Source organism: Larus michahellis, chromosome 4 (genome assembly GCF_964199755.1).
Source record: "Larus michahellis chromosome 4, bLarMic1.1, whole genome shotgun sequence".
NCBI lineage: Eukaryota > Metazoa > Chordata > Aves > Charadriiformes > Laridae > Larus > Larus michahellis.
The window spans coordinates 84,937,706-84,957,256 of NC_133899.1; the positions used below are offsets into that span (position 1 = coordinate 84,937,706).

The window sequence follows — 19,551 nt, forward strand, 5'->3', positions numbered from 1 at the left end:
ACTTAAAATCAAGAGTAATATAGAGACAGGAATAATTAAATGCTTAAAGAAACCAAAAAAAATCAGCTATTTAGATAGTAGCACAGACAGGAAATCTGACAATAAGAGATGGTAAACAGAACACAAGTTATTTTAATGCTCTTGCAAAAAAAAAAAAAAAAAGGATATAATGCCATGCTGGGCTGTTTTAACAGAAATACCATGTATCACATGAGCAAGGTGCTTATTCCACTCTACTCAGCACTGGCTTGGCATCAATTGGAAGTGCTGCATTCAGTTTGGGCACCATAATGAGGCACAAAGAGGACAAATAGGAGAGAAATTTTAGAGGAGAGCAGAAAAAATAAGAAACGGATTGAAAATATCTGAGACAACTAGGCAAACAGAAGTCTAGGGCTATGATCACAGGAAGATGTGGCAATCATTAACAGTTACAAAGAGAAAGACTAAAAATCAATTACTCCCATTACATGATGCAGACTTCAAACTACATAGGGCATCTACCAAAGAAGGAAGGATTAGCATAAATTTTTGTAATGAAAATAACGTTCTACGCTTTCTGCCAAGAGGCTGAGGAGCTGCAGTCATTAAAAAGATTAAAAATTAATACTATGCTGATCATATTAAGGTTTGCTTAGAATTAATTAAACCAATCCTTCTGCATAATCAGGCAGAAGGGGAGATTGTGTCACCCACCCAGATGTTTCTTTCAATCTGAACTATTCAAGTCATTATTGGGAAATCCTCTTATCTACGTATAGCATGCTTGCATTTAGTATTTAACTTACAATTTAATATTCACAGTTACTCCGCAAGACAAACAGGTACTGCTCTTATATTAAATGTACCTCCAGATATCTAACCAAAAGCTCAATGCACCTACAGCTCAGAATTAATTAATTAATTAAAAAGGGGCTTAAACTTGATGCCACGTGTCAACTTCAGTTCTCAGCCACAGCAGACACATTTACTATGTTGTTGGGTAACGACAAAAGTAGCTTTTAAATTAATTTTGGGTATCTTCCAACATTGGATTGAACTACAACCACAACCTCTCTCCCCACCAGCTTCACTACCTGGCAGCAAAGGTTGGGATTGCTGAGCTCTCTCACCTCTGGATGCTCAAACTACAAGCGGTTTCATGCACGCTACTAATATAACAAGACCGAAATATAGACGCAGTTTTTAACTGCGTGCTATGATTTGGATGTAGGAAAAAAAAATATGCTAAGATGTTTTTCATTTTGTCTCGTGCTTTTATTTTGGGTAGGCATTGATTAATTTTCCCAGTGTGGCTTTTCTATCACTTTTAAAAATAAAGTCATCTGCTTTAAGAAAATGACCAAAAGTGAAAGATACTTATGACTTGCCCAGTAAGTTGAAATCCATTTTTCAAGATTTGAACGCTTCTGTAATCAAGCTGTTGAAAACCTGCAGTTGCCATTGACAGCAATGGAAATTGTGAGCATTCAGCATGTTTGGAACCTCAAGACAGAAAAAGTACTTCTTAGATGTGAGTAAGCACACATACCTGACTGAAGTTTATATGTTGCTGATGGAATGCTGATGTCAGTTTTTGCTGACGGTTTCCTACAGTAGAAGACTGGTTTATTCTTCCCAGGACAGACCGACCCTTTTTCAGTGGCTGGCACGAAGCATCTTTCAAGAAAAAAAATGAACAATGTTATGTTTTTGTTGTCACTATTCTCTTGTAACAAAAGTTAGACAAAGTTTCATTTGCTTCAGCATACAGGGAGAAATAATAAAATAATACACTGACTAAAGTAAAAAATCAACACAAATTAGAAGCGTTTACTAGAGACTAGCAGATATATGAGTAGGTCGATACCTTCCTATGTATGGCTGCTGAAGAAATATTCAGATTTCTGTTCTTATCTACAGGTATAGAAGGAAAAAAAACCTAACTTACCTGTATTCACCATCTGTTCATCAAGATGTAACCTGTTTTCAAGTCTCATTGGCGGTACTACTACCGTGCAAAGAGCGGATTTGGTTTCAGGATTAACCGATGCTCTTGCGTCCTTATTTTTATTGGTATTGGCTACAAAGCCGTTTTCCACAAAAGGGCTGTCGTGTCCTGAAGAGTCTGAAGTTGGGGAACCATCCACCGTATCGCATCCACTTTCCTGTTCGTCATCTGACATACTATCGAAAAATAAAAGTACTGCATTGAAACAAATACATTTTCATAATATAGATGCATTTTATTAAATTAACACATAAAATTTATGGAAGTGAAACTACTCAAAGGTGGACAAAAACGTTAGATTTTAATTATACAAGCACAGACATTCAGATGGCATTCAATATTCAAACTCATTCTACCAATAAATTGCAAGGCTCAGAGAAAGGAGATCACTTCTACATAAAGACTTAGATGTGTAACCCAACTTGCGTGGACTTTGTAATTTATTTTGTAAATAATTTTGTACTTATAAACCACCCAAAGTTTAGATTTTTAGCCCAAATGAAAGGCTGAAGAAGATTATTTCGTTTCTTCCTGAATCAAAACATAAAGTTCTCCGGATGGTTATTACTAGCAAATGAGAACATACTGATCTAATTTCCTTCTAGAAATCAGCCACATCCCGGAGTCTGCGAAAAGCCGTCCCTGAGGATGGGATGCGAGCGCTGAGGAAGCAATCTGCACAGTGGCAGGCAGCTCCCTCTCATCTGCATATCAACCACCAGCAGCTACGCTAGACCTTATCTACTGAACAATTAGGTCTCTCCGAAGCTCCTCCAGAGAACACTGCCTGCGCGTAACCGATAGATTCTTCTTCACAGATTTAGATTAAGGAGACAAATGCAACCCTCTGTTTACATGGCGGTTATTTTAGCACTTGTGGTCTGTGAAATCCACGCTGGTCAAGTGGTGCAAACTCATTTATTCAACCACTGCTTTTACAAAAGGAGCTGGAAGGGGGAAGAGGTGGAGAAACCAACTCATAATAATAGCTAACATTTCTTGAAGCTCCATGCTTGTATCAGAAGAAGAAAGGGCTAAGAGGATGGTAAATACCAGCTGCCAGAAGCAAGACCACAGTTCAATCAGTGGAACCAGAACCAACTACCTTTTAGGCAGCAAGTAGTAAACAACCTGGGAAAGGAAACTAATTTACAATGAGGTATACTGCCAGACAAGATATTAATCCCATTTATGTATTATTTATTACACGAGCAAAAGATACGTCACAGATGCATCACTAACAACAAAATAAAAAGAAATTTGACTAGTCCTCAACTGGGACTATGCCGGGCATGGATTCTATAGACAGAAAGAGACATCATGCACTTAATGGAGGTAAAAAGAATGGTGTGGGGTGATGAATAAGTAAGTGTAGATGCTAACAAAGCTCCTGGTGAGACGGAATAGGCATGAGAATTAAGAATTTCTATAAACTAGAAAAACATGCAAACTCCAGTTTATATTACAAATTGGTGGCTTAACTTCAAACAATCAAGGAACAGCAGTGAATTCACTAACCCCTAACCATATGGTCAAGTCCTTAGATGATTTTATAGATAATGTAACAGGTTCTTATAGCATGGTGATTGAATTAAGACAATATGAATAAAATAATTTATAAAATTAATTTTTTATGAAAAGTACTTTGACTCTACGAGGGCCAGCACAAAAACCTGAAGTCTTAGTCAACAGAACTAGGTAATTCTGAATAGCTTTTTAAGTAACAAATAGTGATACTGTGACAACTAGTGAGCAATTAATTATATTTCTGTATTCTTTACTTTTGATTCAAGTTACTAATTATATGACTCACTGTAAGTCGAATGCTAATGAAACCAGAATCTGATGCATTCCTCTCTATTGACATAAAGTTGAATTACAGAGGGAACTCAAATTACAGGTCAGTTCCTTGCAATTCAAAGAAAACACTTTAAAATCAAGCAGGTCTTTATAAAAAAAAACTTGTCTGAAGTTTTGAATGTTTTGATATTATAGAATATCATAAGCAGGACTGACAATTATCAACCAGTAAGACTAACTGATGCCTCCCAGTACAAGACACGTCTTGTTACCTAAATCTTTATTAAAATTTAGCCATTTGAATGGAAATTCTTCAAATGCTTCTAGTTATTCTCTTGTTTCACAGTCAAAAATGACAAATGCTTGAACAAAGGACCAGGGAAATATACCTGGTTTAGTCAATCTGTATAACACTGGCAACTTTTATAGCAGTATCCCCAAAGTCCCAGAAATGGCAGAAATTTGTCTGGGATTATCTTTTACATCAAGTCACCCTAAAAAATTTAAAAATCTATCCACATGCTCCATTACTGTACTTTCGTTGTTGGATCCAGCATAATGTTGTTGTGTCTGCAGAACGAGCTGGCTCCCTTTAGTAACCTAACAGAAAACTAATCCACCCCAAACCCCCTGTGACCGGATTATGCATAACACAAAGCTGCATCTTGAGTAAAGAAAACCTTTCCCTAGTCCTGGCGCTCACCAGACGAAACACGTCACCTCCTTAGAACACGCCTTCACAGCCCTGGACAGTACAGACAGGAACAACTCTCTGCACCTTCCAGTGTATCCAGTGCCCAGTACTGCAGAGATTTGTTCACCAAAGATTTATATTATATTATATTATTATCAATTATATTATATTATAATTTATATTATCCATTATATTAGCCATAAATTATCCATTAAAAGCATCATTAAGTCTGGTTGTCCAAAACTTAAAACAAATAAAACTGCCTATACAGACTAGCAGTTCCATTTCCTTGTCAACACATGCTGTGATAGAGTATTTAATTACTTAAAAAAAACCCTTTTGTTTTCATTAAGACTCCAATCTTACCCATTTTGCACAACGAAACTGCTCCAAATTTGAATCACTCTTTTCTATACACCAAGCTATTCTACAGAAAATAGGAAGTGAACTGTGGAATAAAATTAAAAGAATCGGTTATGCTTATGGCAACCACGGGTTGCTTGAAAAAAACCGAATTGTATCCCTAGGCCACAGAATTTCTATGGGATATTGAGTAAATAATATTAAATCAAACTTTTCACCAATACCATCAACTACTTATCCCAAATATTTCTTGGTCCCCAAACTCATATCTAGAAATCTGATTTGTGGAAGTGCCATGTACTCATAGCCACAACTAAAGTTTCTACGTATTCGCACCTGAAGGGCAGAGACAGAAATAAGTGGAAAAGCCCCAACCAGAACATCTCAAGTCAGTGGGAACTTCTGACTGTGTCACAGGTCTGTGTCTTATGAGTATCACACAGGGAGATGCTTCAGCATCAAGCTTTCAGGTACTGTATCAAAAATGCCATTCATTTTCAGAGTTACGCTGAATGTTTTTCTAAGAGTGAATTTTGAATAATGTGCAAAAAATAAAGGCTGAAGTAGACATCAAGCAGTGAAGATAAAAATCTTCAAAAGCTGCTCATATGAACAGTGTTCACATGAGTGAAGTTTATGTTTGGCAGAAGAAAAAAGGCATCAATGTCATCAAAGATTACAATACAAGATATACAACAGGAGAACAAGAGGGTGCAAAAATTAAAGATGTTCTGGTAACTTCAAATCTGTCACATCCTACCTTGCCTTACTTAATTTTGCAACCTTGGAAAATTTTTGTTCTAAAGGAAGTTGCATGCAACACGTTTATATTTCCTGTGTAAACACCATTTATTCAGTATTCTGAAAATTTCCAATGTAGCAAGACGGGTGTGTTAGGCGCGATAAAAGCGCAGTCTACGCTGTGCAACTGTAGGCCAATAAATTAATTTTTAAATACATCATTTAGCCTCACCAGATGGCAACATAACAAAACGTTTGCATTTGTTATTATAAACCGAGCCTGCTGTACACTAGGATCTTTCTTTTTACAGAAAGGAGGACAGCTTTTTACCTGTTGGATCTCTTGCAAGGAGACGGACTCGACTGTCCCGAGGAGCTGGTACTCAGAGTGCTGTCCGGGCTGCTGAGAGAGCACACGCGGTCAATGTTCAGGGTGTTCTGGCAGGCTTCGCAGTCAAGGCTACCTTTACACCTACCACACAAAAAGAAAGTGAGCAGACATACCATCTCGCATTCCTTCTTTCCATACGCCACTGACTTCGGTGTAATTATGGAATAAAAAGGGGGCAAATAGTAGAAAAGGGCCCTTAAACGTAAATCAACACTGCTTCTTTTACACCCGAAACAGATTTTAAATCTTTTCAGAGTTCTTTTGTAAATTCTAGACTAAACGTTCATTTTTTTGAAACCTACTAAATGAATAATTTTTTTACTGAATCAATACTAAAACAAGTAGATGAGAGGTTTTAATACAACAGTTCAGAACCTTGAAACGTTTGACAAAGTTTATATTTAAAATACAAGTTCCTCCATTTCAGAATCGTTACAAGTAAAAATAAAGTCTAGCAACCATTAAAGTTTTAAGCCTTCATTTAAAGCAATGCATGCTTCTTTGATAGCTTGTTTTGGGGAAAAAAAAAACCCTCCTGTGGGGGGACCACACTCAGCATCTGCTTTTATACCCAAATGCACACCTTTCATACTGTTAGAGAAGTATTTTTTACCCATATATATGTAATGTTATCTACTGGATGTTACTGATAGAATGATAACATTGATGATACAAAGCCAGAAGACTGATCTTCAACAACAAAAAAAAAGGGTATGACAGTATTAAGCAAAAGAAAAAAAAAAAGTATGCTGGAGCTAAAAGTATACTGTTTTGACCACATCTGTTACAAAAGAATAACAAACTATTTGTTTCCTGTTGCAAATGCTTAACATTCATAGATTAATAAGGCAGACTTTCGAAAGTATTTTTCACTTTCAAATAATGTACTACTTACAGAGTTAACTTCATAGTGAAATTTTATTAGAAATGCATTGTTTGCCTTTTTCTAACTCAGATTCATTAGATCCAGTAGCTAGGCTAAAACGGCTATATTTAAGTAACACCTTAACAAAAGTAAACATCGACTCTTACTCTCTCAGCGAATGTGTTCGTCCTACGTCATCTTCATCTGTGTCGCTGCTGATGGTGATGACACTGACCGCTGGGCTGGGGGAACCGGCAATGAAGATAGCCTGCCGCTGTTTGCTTGAAAGAGATGAATCAGGGTCCAGCCTGACCGATGCTTCACAACAGTTACTTTCCCGTCCGTCTGAGTTATGATTGTCCTGTGCTTCTATACAACTTATTCTCTTCACAGCCTTCAGGTTAAGTATCTTTGGAGACAGGAAGGCTGAATTTTGGATATTGGTGTTTTGTAACGCATTGCTCCTGTGAAGAAAACACACCATTTGACATTTAGTGAATCTCTACCAACAGGCCTGAAAACTGTACTATTTTCAACAAAAAACAAAACAAGCAATGTAGGCGAAACCACCAATTTTCTAAACTAATATAAAGAAAAACACAAAAAAGGAAATGTAGTCATAAATACTTGGCATATATGATATCAGAGATTAATTAAAAAAAATAATCCAGAAACATGCTAATAAGAAGCTACGCTGCCACATCCAAACTAAGTAATATCTAAGACTGAAACTTGCAACGACACTGAATACGCTGCATTAAAAATACCGTTTTCCTATAAAGAAAAAAGGAAACTAAAATCCCGTTTGGGTGAAAAACGAGAAAACAAAACCTGGCCAGATTTGCTGCAAAGATTGTCCCTGAAAACAAAAGCTGGTAGCCTCTGGATGAAATTCTTGCTTAAAACAAGCCTGCTGACATTGCCCTCTGTAACCCACGCTTTCCCCTTCACTGAGCATCCCACACCTTTGCAAATACTTTGTGTGGTAGTGGGGCATATTTTCTTTAGAGGGCAGCTGGAGTATTTCTGGCCACCAGTGAAAGACAAACTATTCTTAAGACGATTATAAAGCATTTTGCAATGCTGTTATATAGTATCTCTTTATTTTTAGTTGTCTAAAGCTGATACATCCTCATGCACATAAGCTTAGGAATATCTCATTAGAGCTACCTCAATATATTTTTATACCTTCCTAAAAGCTACAAAGACAACTTTGCTATCATGACAGGCGCATACTAATCAACAGGAACTAAGACCTCTTACTATTCCAGGTATTTTTCCATGTAGTCTGTATGACCAAAATAACACTGGAAACTTAGGGCAAAAAGAACAGATTTTCCCAAAAGATTGTTTAAGCACAATTGTCACTAATAAACATGCTATTTTTACAGGCTATTCCCCTGCCCACTGAACAGCAACTACAGATACGCTGTCTCTGAATGTTAGAAATATTCTGCCAACCTGTTCTGACACAGTTTGTTCCTCTTGGTAGCTGCAGGCTGAGGCCAGACAACATGTGCGATGCCCACACTAATTGGCTGAGGGGCAGACAAGGTTATCTGATGTGTTAAAAGAGGCTGCGGTATCACCGAATTGTAATGGGTGCCCTGGGTAATCATCTTCCTGAGGAAAAATAAAGGCAGTTTTAAATTGCAAGTCATTTGCATCGCATCCGTAGATCTTTGTTAAGGCAAAGCCATTAAGGTGTTGCACAAAAATCCGCAGACTTACCCCCAGTCTCCAAGCCTCTGTGGGCCAGCCACAGGATCAGAGGCCAGAGATGTAGCAGGAGCTGCCACTGGCGCTACTTGCTGCCACGCAGGAACCAGTATTTGCTGGGTCTGATTCGACCACGTCTGTTGGGAAGCAGAGAAGATTTCACAATGCAAGGAACGACTGAATTTACAGTAGCTACTTGTAGTTCAGCACAAGGCAGACGAGAGACTGCAACACAGCTCTAACGGGCAAAAATATTTACCAACTAATAACAAAACAAGTAAGATTTTCATTTTAAAGCAAACCAACCTGAGAAAGTATTCCTGCTCGAATCTGTAGCGGCTGGATTGCGTGGGCTTGGGTCACCAACGGAACTGCATTATCCACCCGCAGGGAGAAGCTGGTGGGTTTACTATGGTTTGTAGGAATTCCTGTCAGGCAGAAAAACACACCCCCAAGCTTTAAGCAAAACAGCGGTCTTGCATGTTATTTTCTCAGCAGAATGCAAACATAAAGGCTAATTTTACCATTTTTTTTTCTCGGTGCGTTTATGATCTAACTCCATAATTTAGACTTTCAAACCAATTAAATCAACACCTAAAAGATTTTTCTGCCATTACGTATCTGCACAAATATTTGATGCTGTCATTTCCAGAAAGAACTGCCAATAACTACTATTTGGAAAGAGACTACTAGAAAGCCGAACGACTTTGGCAGAAAGTTCTGCAAAGCTAAGCATTTTACCCTTTATCACAAACTGCATTAAAAGAATTTGAAAGGAAGCAGACAAAAGTAAGCAGAACTGAATTTCAAAGCTTCTCACAGCTGACTCCTGCACATCTCATGCTCTGTATTTCCAGCCAGCTGAAACCCATCCCTCTTAGCTCTTATAGCTGTCAATGCCACATGCACAATGCCCATTTTTGTTACCAGTGCTTTTGTGGGAAACAACGCAAAATTTTCTATGTATGCCATCAAATACTTCCATAATCCTATTCCTCCCTTCATCAAAATAATGCAAACCGTAGCACTGTTGGAATATTACCACAAGGGCATAATAGGAAAAAGATGCATCTCATGCTCTCTATAGATTTCGTTATTGTCACAGGGAACTAACAGACATATAGCAACACTGCAATGTTTAATAATTTTTAAGATAAAAACGTTAAACTAAAATGAAAGAGGAATTTTCTTCAACCGATACTGCAACAGAACAGCTATGCTAGAAGAAAATACTGGCTAAGCAAATGTCGTAATTTCATCTTCTAACTGTACTTTGCGTCCTGCGCTTCAGTCAAAGACTAAGCAATGGGTGTTTGGAGGTACCTACTAAAGATCTACTAAACTAAGGATTAAAAGTGGGGCTTTTCAAAAAAATCTTTACAACAAAGGATGAAAGCAAATCTTCATCTGATGTAATTCTCTCATGTCGTAACACAATACTAAGTTATAACCGTGCACTCCAAAGCTTTTAATTTTGAAATGCTGTTGACTAATTTTTTCCATACAGCCATCTAGAACAGCAACATGCTAACTCTGCCAGAAGTAGCGAGCTTTAGCACTTCAGATATTCGACAGAGCAGCTGAGCAGGGAAACCTTGAAGGCCTGCCAGACACCATTAATATCCCTTTCCCTCCGCGCCAGCAACTCGTCACCTATGTGATGAAAACAATCTATTGCCTTCATTCAAGCTGTAGCAGAACTTAAATTTGGAAATTTATCGTCATACTAAGAATACAGTATACAGATCACAGATAAAGTATCTGCCTGTATTGTTTCCGTTTCTATAATCACTTTATTCATCTGGGTATAATCAAAACAGTAGGGGTTTTTAAATTATGGAATATCTCATTGTGTAAAGCATATATACAATTTAAATAGGAAATTACTTAGCAATACTAAGTGTTCAGGAGGAAATCTGTATGAAGCTATGCATTTGGCCCATACAGCCTCTGACACTCTGCATGGCGAGTACTCAGAGCTTTCATGAGCTTCTGGAACCCAAGATAGCCACAGTAGCCACAGAACCCAGTAGCCACAAACAACGTTACTGATAAAGTCTGCTGTATCTGTCTTTATCTAAAGAGATAAAGACTTCCCGGGCTCTAAGTTTAGGTTAAAAGTGTTTTGTGGTTTGGTTTGTTGTTTTTTTTTTCTCAGAGTGAATATAATGTGATTTCTGTAACTTCAAACTGTGGAGACAGATCTAAGGAGGAGTCTAAAAGTAATTCTTAAAAAAACACAACCACCCTACTTCCTGTGAACTCCATCATTTCAAGATCTGATCTCAACATAAAACTGAATGTCACCAAGACAAGTAAATGGCATCTTTAAGGATGAAGACTACAATCAAGCTAACTTAATAAGCAAACAACATAAGCCACCTTTCCCTCTCCATAAACCGCTATTACTAGGATAAGAAAGGCTGGTCTTCATCAGCTCCTCTCTGATCAGCCCATTATAAACAGAAAAAACAACTTTTGCTTGACATGTCCTGAGATCTAACTGAAGTTTTAAAGAGTTCTCCAAAAAACAGGACCTACGTTTGCACGATGCAAATGCATTTCTTTAGGGAAACTGAGATCAACTGCATTACCATGTGTCCTTTTAGAGATGCGTATCCCTATTTGGTCGTTTTCAACACTACGGAAATACTTCTGTGCTAGCATTTCTACCTCACAGTCTTCCAACTTTATCCTTTGTAATACGGAAGAGTTCAGCCAAGCTGCCCTTTCCTCTTCACAGCACGATGCAAACAACGTTCTCAAAGATTTAGTTATATCTTTTTCAGCCATCAGAAAGCTGGGGCAGTTCTATCGAGCACTATAACCATAGGACGGTAAATGTGACACTGTTCATGTAGGGCAGCTTAAATGAAGCCCCAAGTTTCCAGATGTTTTCTTAAACATTCATTTGGAAGTGCAATAAAAAGAAGAACAACTTTATTACCCAGACAGATTTATCACAAGAACGGTTGTATTTTCTTATCCTTATCCTTGGGATACTCCAGGGATGTAGTTCAGAAAAAAAAAAATCACCACCACAACAAAACAAGAAACCCAAACAAACCAAAATGCCCAAGCAAATCACCGCAACTGAACCAACAAACAAAAAAACCCCAACACACACAACGACCAAAAAAGAAACAAAGGAACCACACCACCAAAAAACCTACCACAACACTGATATTCCCCTCAACCTTCTTGTTTCCTCTCAAACTTTATTTCAGAATACCCTCCTTTCTTGCTTCAGCTTCCACATCGTGTCCCTCTGTTTTATTCAAGATATACACATATGTATGTGTACACATACCTATGTCGGGGGGAGGTATATGAAGATGGGCTCTGGATTTTCTGCAGATGCTGATTTGCTGTTTCTTTCAGAAAGGTGCAATTTATCTGACTCACATGCTCATTTTTTCACGACATAATTAAGTCCTATAAATATATAGCTTAAGTGGCTATAACGGAAAACTCAAATACTGCTAACAGACCGACAGTAACGCTCATATTTCAGGAGCTGCAAAATTAAACATACCTTGAATAGTTGGAGGGCATATAATTAATGCCTGTTGGAAAACGTCACTGCAACCAAACTGCGCAGTTCCTGCCTGCAGCGGTATCCCTTGGTGCAAAACTGAATGGGCAGACGCAGTCAGTGCCTACGGGAACAGATTCGACACAGCAAACATTACAGCTGTGACCCGAAAACCTCTCACGCACTTCTCCCCCCAGCCTACATCATAAGCAACTAAAATCACTGACACAAAGTAAAACGTCAAACACATTTCGGAGGCAGGCACGCGGCGTGGCCAGCGGAGGGCACTAGAACACCGCGCGGCTTTGCCGCGGCAACGCCAGGCGGGGGCTCGATTCGCAACACCCCGAATACGGCTGGTTCGGTTAAGAAAACGTGCGGGAAAAAACGAAAGTAAAAGACAGGAGATTTTGTCATGTACCGGATGTACTTTTTCAATTACGAAATTAATTACAGAAACTGCATTAACGGAATTTATACTTAAAAAACACCCAATGTTTCTACCTGACTTCTTACTGGACCAATTTTGGTAAAGCTGGCAGTCAGATTCGCTGCACCGCCCGAGGCAACTGGTCTCATGAGTGATGTTTTATTGCGATTACTTGAGTCATACAAATTTGATCTGCATTTGCAAACATCCATGATATGAAAACAGGACTTCACTCTGTCAAAACCAGAAAATAAGTTGCATTAATTAGAATTTCATGTTGTTAAATGTATAAAAAAATTCCCCTGAACGAGAAAAAAAAAATAGTTCAAAGCCCACGGTTCCCAGTTTCACAGAAAGGCATCATAGACAGAAGTAGAAAAAAAAAGAAACACTGCTATTACTATGTTCATGTCAAGCCTTGGTAATGTATATTTTAAAATCAAGAAAAATACCACTATTCCCTGCTCCTTCTATCTAACACCACTTTCTAACAACCGCATGCAAGCAGGAAGGATAGTTAACTAAATAGATGGAAAGCTCTTTCGTTCAGTGAAATACTTGCACTATAGGCAACCCACAGTGAAACACACAATTCCAGAACTGCCAAGAAAACTTTCAGTATATTCCATGTTAACCAATGCGTAAAAGAAGTTATCTGAGAGTTCCGTCTCAGGAGGAAACACCTACACTAGCTCTCAATGACTGACAGGAACTAAGGCTCTTCGTACTTCCAAAACTCAAGCCCAAGTTTCTGCAGTGCCGCAATTTTATCAGCCAGGCATATAAATGATAACTTAGAAATCTGTTGCTCTAAAATGTTACTTTTCAGGAAAAAAAACATAGTTATTCAGTTTCCTTGACCAAGTAGGTGTGCCTAATACTGCAGGCACTTGAAAGAATTCTCTATGACGTTACAAAAATGACAAAAGATTTTTCTTTCTGATAGCAGATGAAACAACACTATTATACACGTGAATCACAACAATGGAGATTTAAAAAAAATAATTTTTGTGTTACATACTGGTTGCTATGAGGAAAATCAAGGAGGTGCTTCATGGTAACAAAAGAATGGTTCAGGGTCTCAGCTGGAGTGATTCTTAAATCAGCATCGATCAGCAACATTTTCTTCAACAGACTGACAAATTCCCTCCTATCTGCCTTCTCTGCCAACAGGTCACTTCCTTCCAAATCCATCACCATGTTCACCTGGCGTTGAACAGAACAGTCAGATAGAAGACACGCATATTGGTTTAACTCTTTCTGCTACCACCTTCTGCTATAAAATACTAATATTTAATGATTTTATCACGCGGGCACAGCGAATTTGCTAGCTTATCCCAGTACAGTTGCCTTGGAATTGGTGCCTTTTTTCTGCACACGCACTGCTCCCCGTGCACCTTCCCCATCTAAAAACCCCCGAAGGCTTTGTTCCAGTGTGGGACTTGAAATTTCAAAAGGAAGATTTCGGATAAAGATCTTTACACGGTCTAACTTAAACTACAGAGCTAGTCTTCAAAAAAGAATTTCAAACATGTATTAAAGCCAATCTTGCAAAGAAATTTGACTCCTTTTTGAGGATATGGCAGAGAATGAATAATTTCCTTTTGTAATTGACTAGAGAGTTATAAAGCTAAAGAAAAGTGTGGAAACAGTTAAGTTTTTTTTAAAAAAGCAAAAAAATAATTACATTGATAATTATATCGTTAAGATAGAAGAATTATACTGGAAATTATACGGTTAAGATAGCAGGATCCATATACATTTGTGATGGCAGATCAGCTAGAAGAGAAAGTATGTATTATACATAAAATTAAAGGGTTCCCCCCACCACAAGGACAAGTACCATTGTTTAACACAAAGAAAAATCTTTAAAAAAAGCCCCAAAGACTGACATAGCCATAGACATTTTCCTCAGAGCAAAATATACAGAGAATAATGGATATGACTGATATACAATAAATACTGTAAAAGGTGTTTATTTCAAACTGGTGCAATGTTTTAAAATCATACATTCCTTTTGCAAAGGAAGAATGCTTTAATACTCACGTGCACTATATCATCCAAACTGTTGAAAATATACTTTCTGGCCTCTTTAGACTTCATACCTGTCTCTGCCTCATGCTCTTCCAATGTCTCAAAAAAGAAAAGGAAAAGTGAGTTTATAAGTTGACAATAAAGGACACATGGCTACAAAGTAACTTTACATATTTATTGATGTAATAAATCTGTTTTTTAAAAAAAATAATATTTTGATTGTATTATTGTATGCTGCTTTGCTGACTACTTTCATTTTCTAAATCGAAATACAAAAACTACTGAGTTTCATGTCTGAGTGATCACAGTACCGGACTACAATAGATGGTTTGGACATCACGCAGGAAGCACTGAAAGCCTTGGCAAAACACCATTTAATGAAGCTCTGTCATGTGCTTAGAATTTTATATACAACAGGTTTTCTATTACTTGGATTTTACACATTTCCTCAAACTCAGACTTTTAACTCCAAACAGCAGCAACATCGTATCACTGTAAAAAAAATAAAACAAAAACCAGGCAGGTTCTGTTCAATTTCTCTTTGCTTTCTCTTTTGTTATTTTTATACTTTTATTCCTTTGCATATACAACAGTTGGTGAAAGTATTTTAAATACTGAAGTATGAAACAAACAATCAAATCCCAGAGAATGAATGCGATCACCTAGCAGTGATTTATGAGCTGGAATACCACTTTCTGTTACAATTTTCCTCCCTCAACACAGACAGCACCAGGAGGCGGGTTTTGTTTTAAGAGTCCGTGTTGCAGGAGGTAAGGCAGGACTGCAGGGAAAAAGAATTTTTAACATACAGATTACAGAAAAGTTTCCAAAATTAACTTTGACAAAAACTGCAGGTAATGACCGATGGTCCATATCAAAACTCCTTTCCTCCCCCAAAACAGCGTTTAGTCTGCTGTGAGAGGTTTAACCTCGGAAAGGGAACGGCTTCGGAAAATGAGGAGGGCTGTTTGCATCAAGAACAGATGTAAACTGTCACCTAATGATCAACCGGCCAAAAAACTAGAAAACTGGAGTAACGAGGACGGTGTAATTGGAGAATCCTTACATAAGCGGAGGCGGTAGCGTTCCGGCTGGGCAGCACCGGCCCGGGCTGCTCGACCCAACGCACGCCAGGGATTTACCCAGTTACTGCGAGAAGTTACGCAACTTGTGCTCTGAGCTCCTCAGCTGTTTGTTACTGCAGAAGTTGTATGTCAACGGTAACCGTGTCCTGACTCCTCGAGTCCTCCGTAAATGTGGTGAAGCAGTGCCATGAAGTAGTACAATTTAAAAAAAAAAATAATATATAGATATATTTGCATAGGAAGTTAAAGCTCTGCTTTTGGACAGCGGGCAATAATATTGTTTAAAGTGTGAAAACCATAAAAGTACATTTTTTAAATTTTGTCTGCTTTCATTGTATTGCAGCTTTCAGCCAACAAAGACTGTGTTAGCGTGAGATCTGAAGAAAATGAGCTGTACAGAGTCATATTGTTTCTTAATCTCTTTTCTCCTATGAACTTCAGGTCCTGAGGCCAGTTTTGAACAAATTTTGACAGACCAGTTTGGGCCTCAGAGACAAATTCTGCAAAGTGGCGTGAAAAGCAGTGACCAAGCAAGAAGAAAAAATAAAAAAATTATTTAGGAGTTCTGGAGATACGAGGTTTAATTTGAATTCAATGCTCGCTCCCCACCTGGCAGCCGCACACTGGCCGGCCAGCACCAGACCAGACCTGGCTCCGGGCCAGCCGGCGAGTAGGAATGGTGGGAATGAGCTCGGAGCCCTGGTTTGGGGAACGGGAAAAATGGAAGGGAGACAGAGCAAGGACTGATAAAAATCACAGGAGATGTGGAAAGGAGCTAAGAGTATCACAGCGAATCTTGGCCCCTCCGGCTTCTCTGCTTACAAAGTAATAAACTGTTTTCTACTATGTTATACTGTTTACCTTTAATCTCCAACTAGAATATGGTGCATCCGTTTCTCTACAGAAAAATCTTGCAGTTTTCGTTCCCATGCTTAACAACTGCTCTCCTGGCAAACCTTGAGTCTGTGAAATGTAACGAATCTGAGGAAGGAAAAAAAAACAACAAAACCAAAAACATGGGAAATAATTGACCTCTGATTTTCAAAATCTGACCCACACAGTTAAAAACTTGTCATTTTGTTGAAAAAATGGCAAAACGAATCACTCTCAGAGCATGGTAGCTCATCAACTACATCTTACGAAGGAGAGAAACCTAACACTGAGCGCTTGATACTGCTCTCTCCGGCTCTCAAGAGAAAGCCATACATAAACAAACCTCTGAAGTGACCTATATAAGCAAGCTTTTAAAGTTTGGTCACAGAAATGAGGAGCTGGGGAGAGTGGCTGTCAGTACCTCCTCAAACCTTTCAAATCCTAAATGTAATATTTTCATTCTAAACAGGAAAATCAGTAGGAATTCTTTGCTCGTGTACAGAAGTTTGATGATGATATTTTTTGGCGTGCTCTCATTATACAATGCTATAAAAATCCTTCCCGCCTGCTGTTTCCAGTGCATCAGTCTTTTACCTGTCTGACACACCTGCATTTCAAGCAAATGTTCCACTGGAAAGGGAGTGCACATACATCTCTAGGCATCCAGCAAAAGATACTGTCCTCGTCTCAGAAAATCTGCTACTGAATGCAATGGGAATGGACTGGCTTTATGGCTGAAGTGGTCAGTTGCTCTTTTCCACTTAAATGATTAACGTGCGTTTATTTTAGAATATAATTTACTATGCATTTTTCATTACCTTTCTTATAGTTGATGATACAGAGCATTACCTAAAGTAGTTAAAATTCAAGGCTTTGACAGAAATCTGTTGAAAGAACACACTATCATGTGTTTTTAATTACTGTGCATGCAATGTTAACTCACTGTACAAGGTGGGAGCTATCCCAAGAGTATTATTTCTTTAAAAATTAAAAAAAACACCTTCAAGAAAGATGAACTGGGAGAAAAATTAGCACTAAAACTGAGCTTGTTGCAGGTGAGGATGGAGGGAGTATGGATTCCATCAGCCAGGGCTGAAGGTCTGAGGGAGTGAGGATTGAAGGACCCGGGCAGGGTCCCATGCCACACACCTCCACGGAGGGGCTGCTGGTGTGGGCCAGCCCCTCGAAAAGGTGGAGCAGCCAGGGAATAAGAGAACGGAAGAAAGGAAAAAAATCAAAAGGAGAGAGCAGTGAAATACACCAAAAAAAACAAACTGGGAGATAAGACGAATTCAATGGAAGATGGAGGACTAGAGAGCTAGGAGCACCTGAGAAGGGACAAACTGATGGGCAGTAGAGAGGCAAGGTCCAGGCAAGGCTTCTGCCGAAATATAAGTGACACACCAAAGTGGGGAGGAACTAAACGCAATGCTGCCCATTTTTGGTATTTGGTATCCTGCATAATTCCTTACATCAGAGACTAAAGAGAATCCCACTCTGACCAGAACTCTTTCTAGATCATTTAGTTGTTTTCAAAGCACACTATAAAATCTTAGAAATTAGGGGGGGGAAGACAATGCATTTATTCAAAAATTTAGCAGTTAGGCACCTGTGCCTGCTTTTAATGTGCATTAAAGCTCAGAAGACATGGCTACTTTGCACTGAGAAGTACAGCTGTTACTGGATATAATCACAAACGAATATAATAACTAAGAGCTTCCTTTCAATGGCTAGCGTGTTGGTTGCCACATGCCAGGGGGGCAGGGGGAAAGGCAGCACAAAGCCCCTGCCTGTTCGTTTACTCGGTTGCACACACCATGTAGCAGGAGAAAAGGAATTTCCTTGGGAGCCATCTCCTATGACTGCTGTACTCATGTACGCTGAGGAAAACCCTGAATCAAGTATCTCTGAAGCAAGTTTTGCAGACCTGCTTGAGCACAATGACAAGGCTGACTGAAGTAAGGTAATTCCTGCTGGTGCGGAGGAGGTTATGGCTCCTCTTCCACCATGACTTCTCCGACACGAAGACCAGACAAGTTGCTAGATGAGTTATTAACTGACGCTTCCAGCAAACTTGAGTGATGTGTTTGTCTTTAACTAAATGTCTTTTAAACTCAGTATTCACTTGTAAAGCAAGCAGAAAATCTTATGGGCATCAAGATTAACCCCTAACCCGTGTAGACCTTTGCATGAAGCACCTTGGAAGGTGGCTGCCATTGGTGACAATGCTGTTTACTTGCACTGTCCAGCAGTATCTAGAGGTCAAGCCTTGTTGGCCTTGGGCCTACAACGGCAAGAAACAAGTGCCAGGAATATGCTGTCGTAAGGACCTGGCTGTCTAAAACTGAGAAAAGATGAGCCAACGAGCACTATGAAGGTAGGTCCTCTGCGCACCATTCTAAACTGCCTTCCTCTGCCTGGGTTTCGTACACAAGATGGCTGCGGTGCAGTGGGGGAAAGAGGGCCTTTTCTTTTCAAATGAGACTCTGTATTATCCTGAAAAAAACATCCTCATAATCATGAGATTGAGCTTTACCCTGTTCCGGCTCTCTGCACAAAAGTCAGAGGCTCACAGCTATGTAAGCCTGCTGGCACACATTAACAGTCTGGGCTGCTGCCATCATGACAAATCACAAATTAATTTGAGGAAAGAATCGGGACATGGGCAGTATTCTCCACCATTCAAATCCCTACTGCATTGTGAGTGAGTGAAGACGTGGTCCAAAGCCACATTCCACATCCAGAAGCAGCATCTGCCTATACGTGAGACCAGGACCAGAAGACCATAAACTGGGCTTACAGGTCCTTCCTCACCCCCAGTAACATCCCTTTAACAGCGACTTAACAGCAGTATGGGGTCAAAGTGAAAGTAATTCCAGAAGTGACGTATTTTGGCACTTTTTCTGAAAGTCCCTATCTTCTCCTGTAGTTTCTTTCAAAATAAAAGGTAAATAAATTTGCCAAGTTCTTGGAAATTTTTGAGACAGCATTACAGATTATTTCCAAAAACAAATGCCTTCACTTTTTCCTT

At 38.9% G+C, this 19,551-nt stretch overlaps 1 protein-coding gene across 3 annotated transcripts in view; it reads right to left on the reverse strand.

Annotated features, from left to right (window-relative positions):
* HIPK3 (homeodomain interacting protein kinase 3) overlaps positions 1–19,551 on the reverse strand; it is a 114,848-nt gene that overhangs the window by 3,090 nt on the left and 92,207 nt on the right. For all 3 annotated transcript variants that reach the window (XM_074586186.1, XM_074586188.1, XM_074586185.1), the window contains 12 exons: positions 16,509–16,628; positions 14,575–14,661; positions 13,550–13,734; positions 12,603–12,762; positions 12,099–12,222; positions 8,870–8,991; positions 8,576–8,700; positions 8,306–8,467; positions 7,012–7,308; positions 5,920–6,060; positions 1,931–2,166; positions 1,532–1,659 (listed from right to left, as the gene is read on the reverse strand). In XM_074586186.1, the coding sequence (XP_074442287.1) occupies positions 1,532–1,659; positions 1,931–2,166; positions 5,920–6,060; positions 7,012–7,308; positions 8,306–8,467; positions 8,576–8,700; positions 8,870–8,991; positions 12,099–12,222; positions 12,603–12,762; positions 13,550–13,734; positions 14,575–14,661; positions 16,509–16,628 (1,887 nt within the window). The remainder of the gene's footprint in view (positions 1–1,531; positions 1,660–1,930; positions 2,167–5,919; positions 6,061–7,011; positions 7,309–8,305; positions 8,468–8,575; positions 8,701–8,869; positions 8,992–12,098; positions 12,223–12,602; positions 12,763–13,549; positions 13,735–14,574; positions 14,662–16,508; positions 16,629–19,551) is intronic.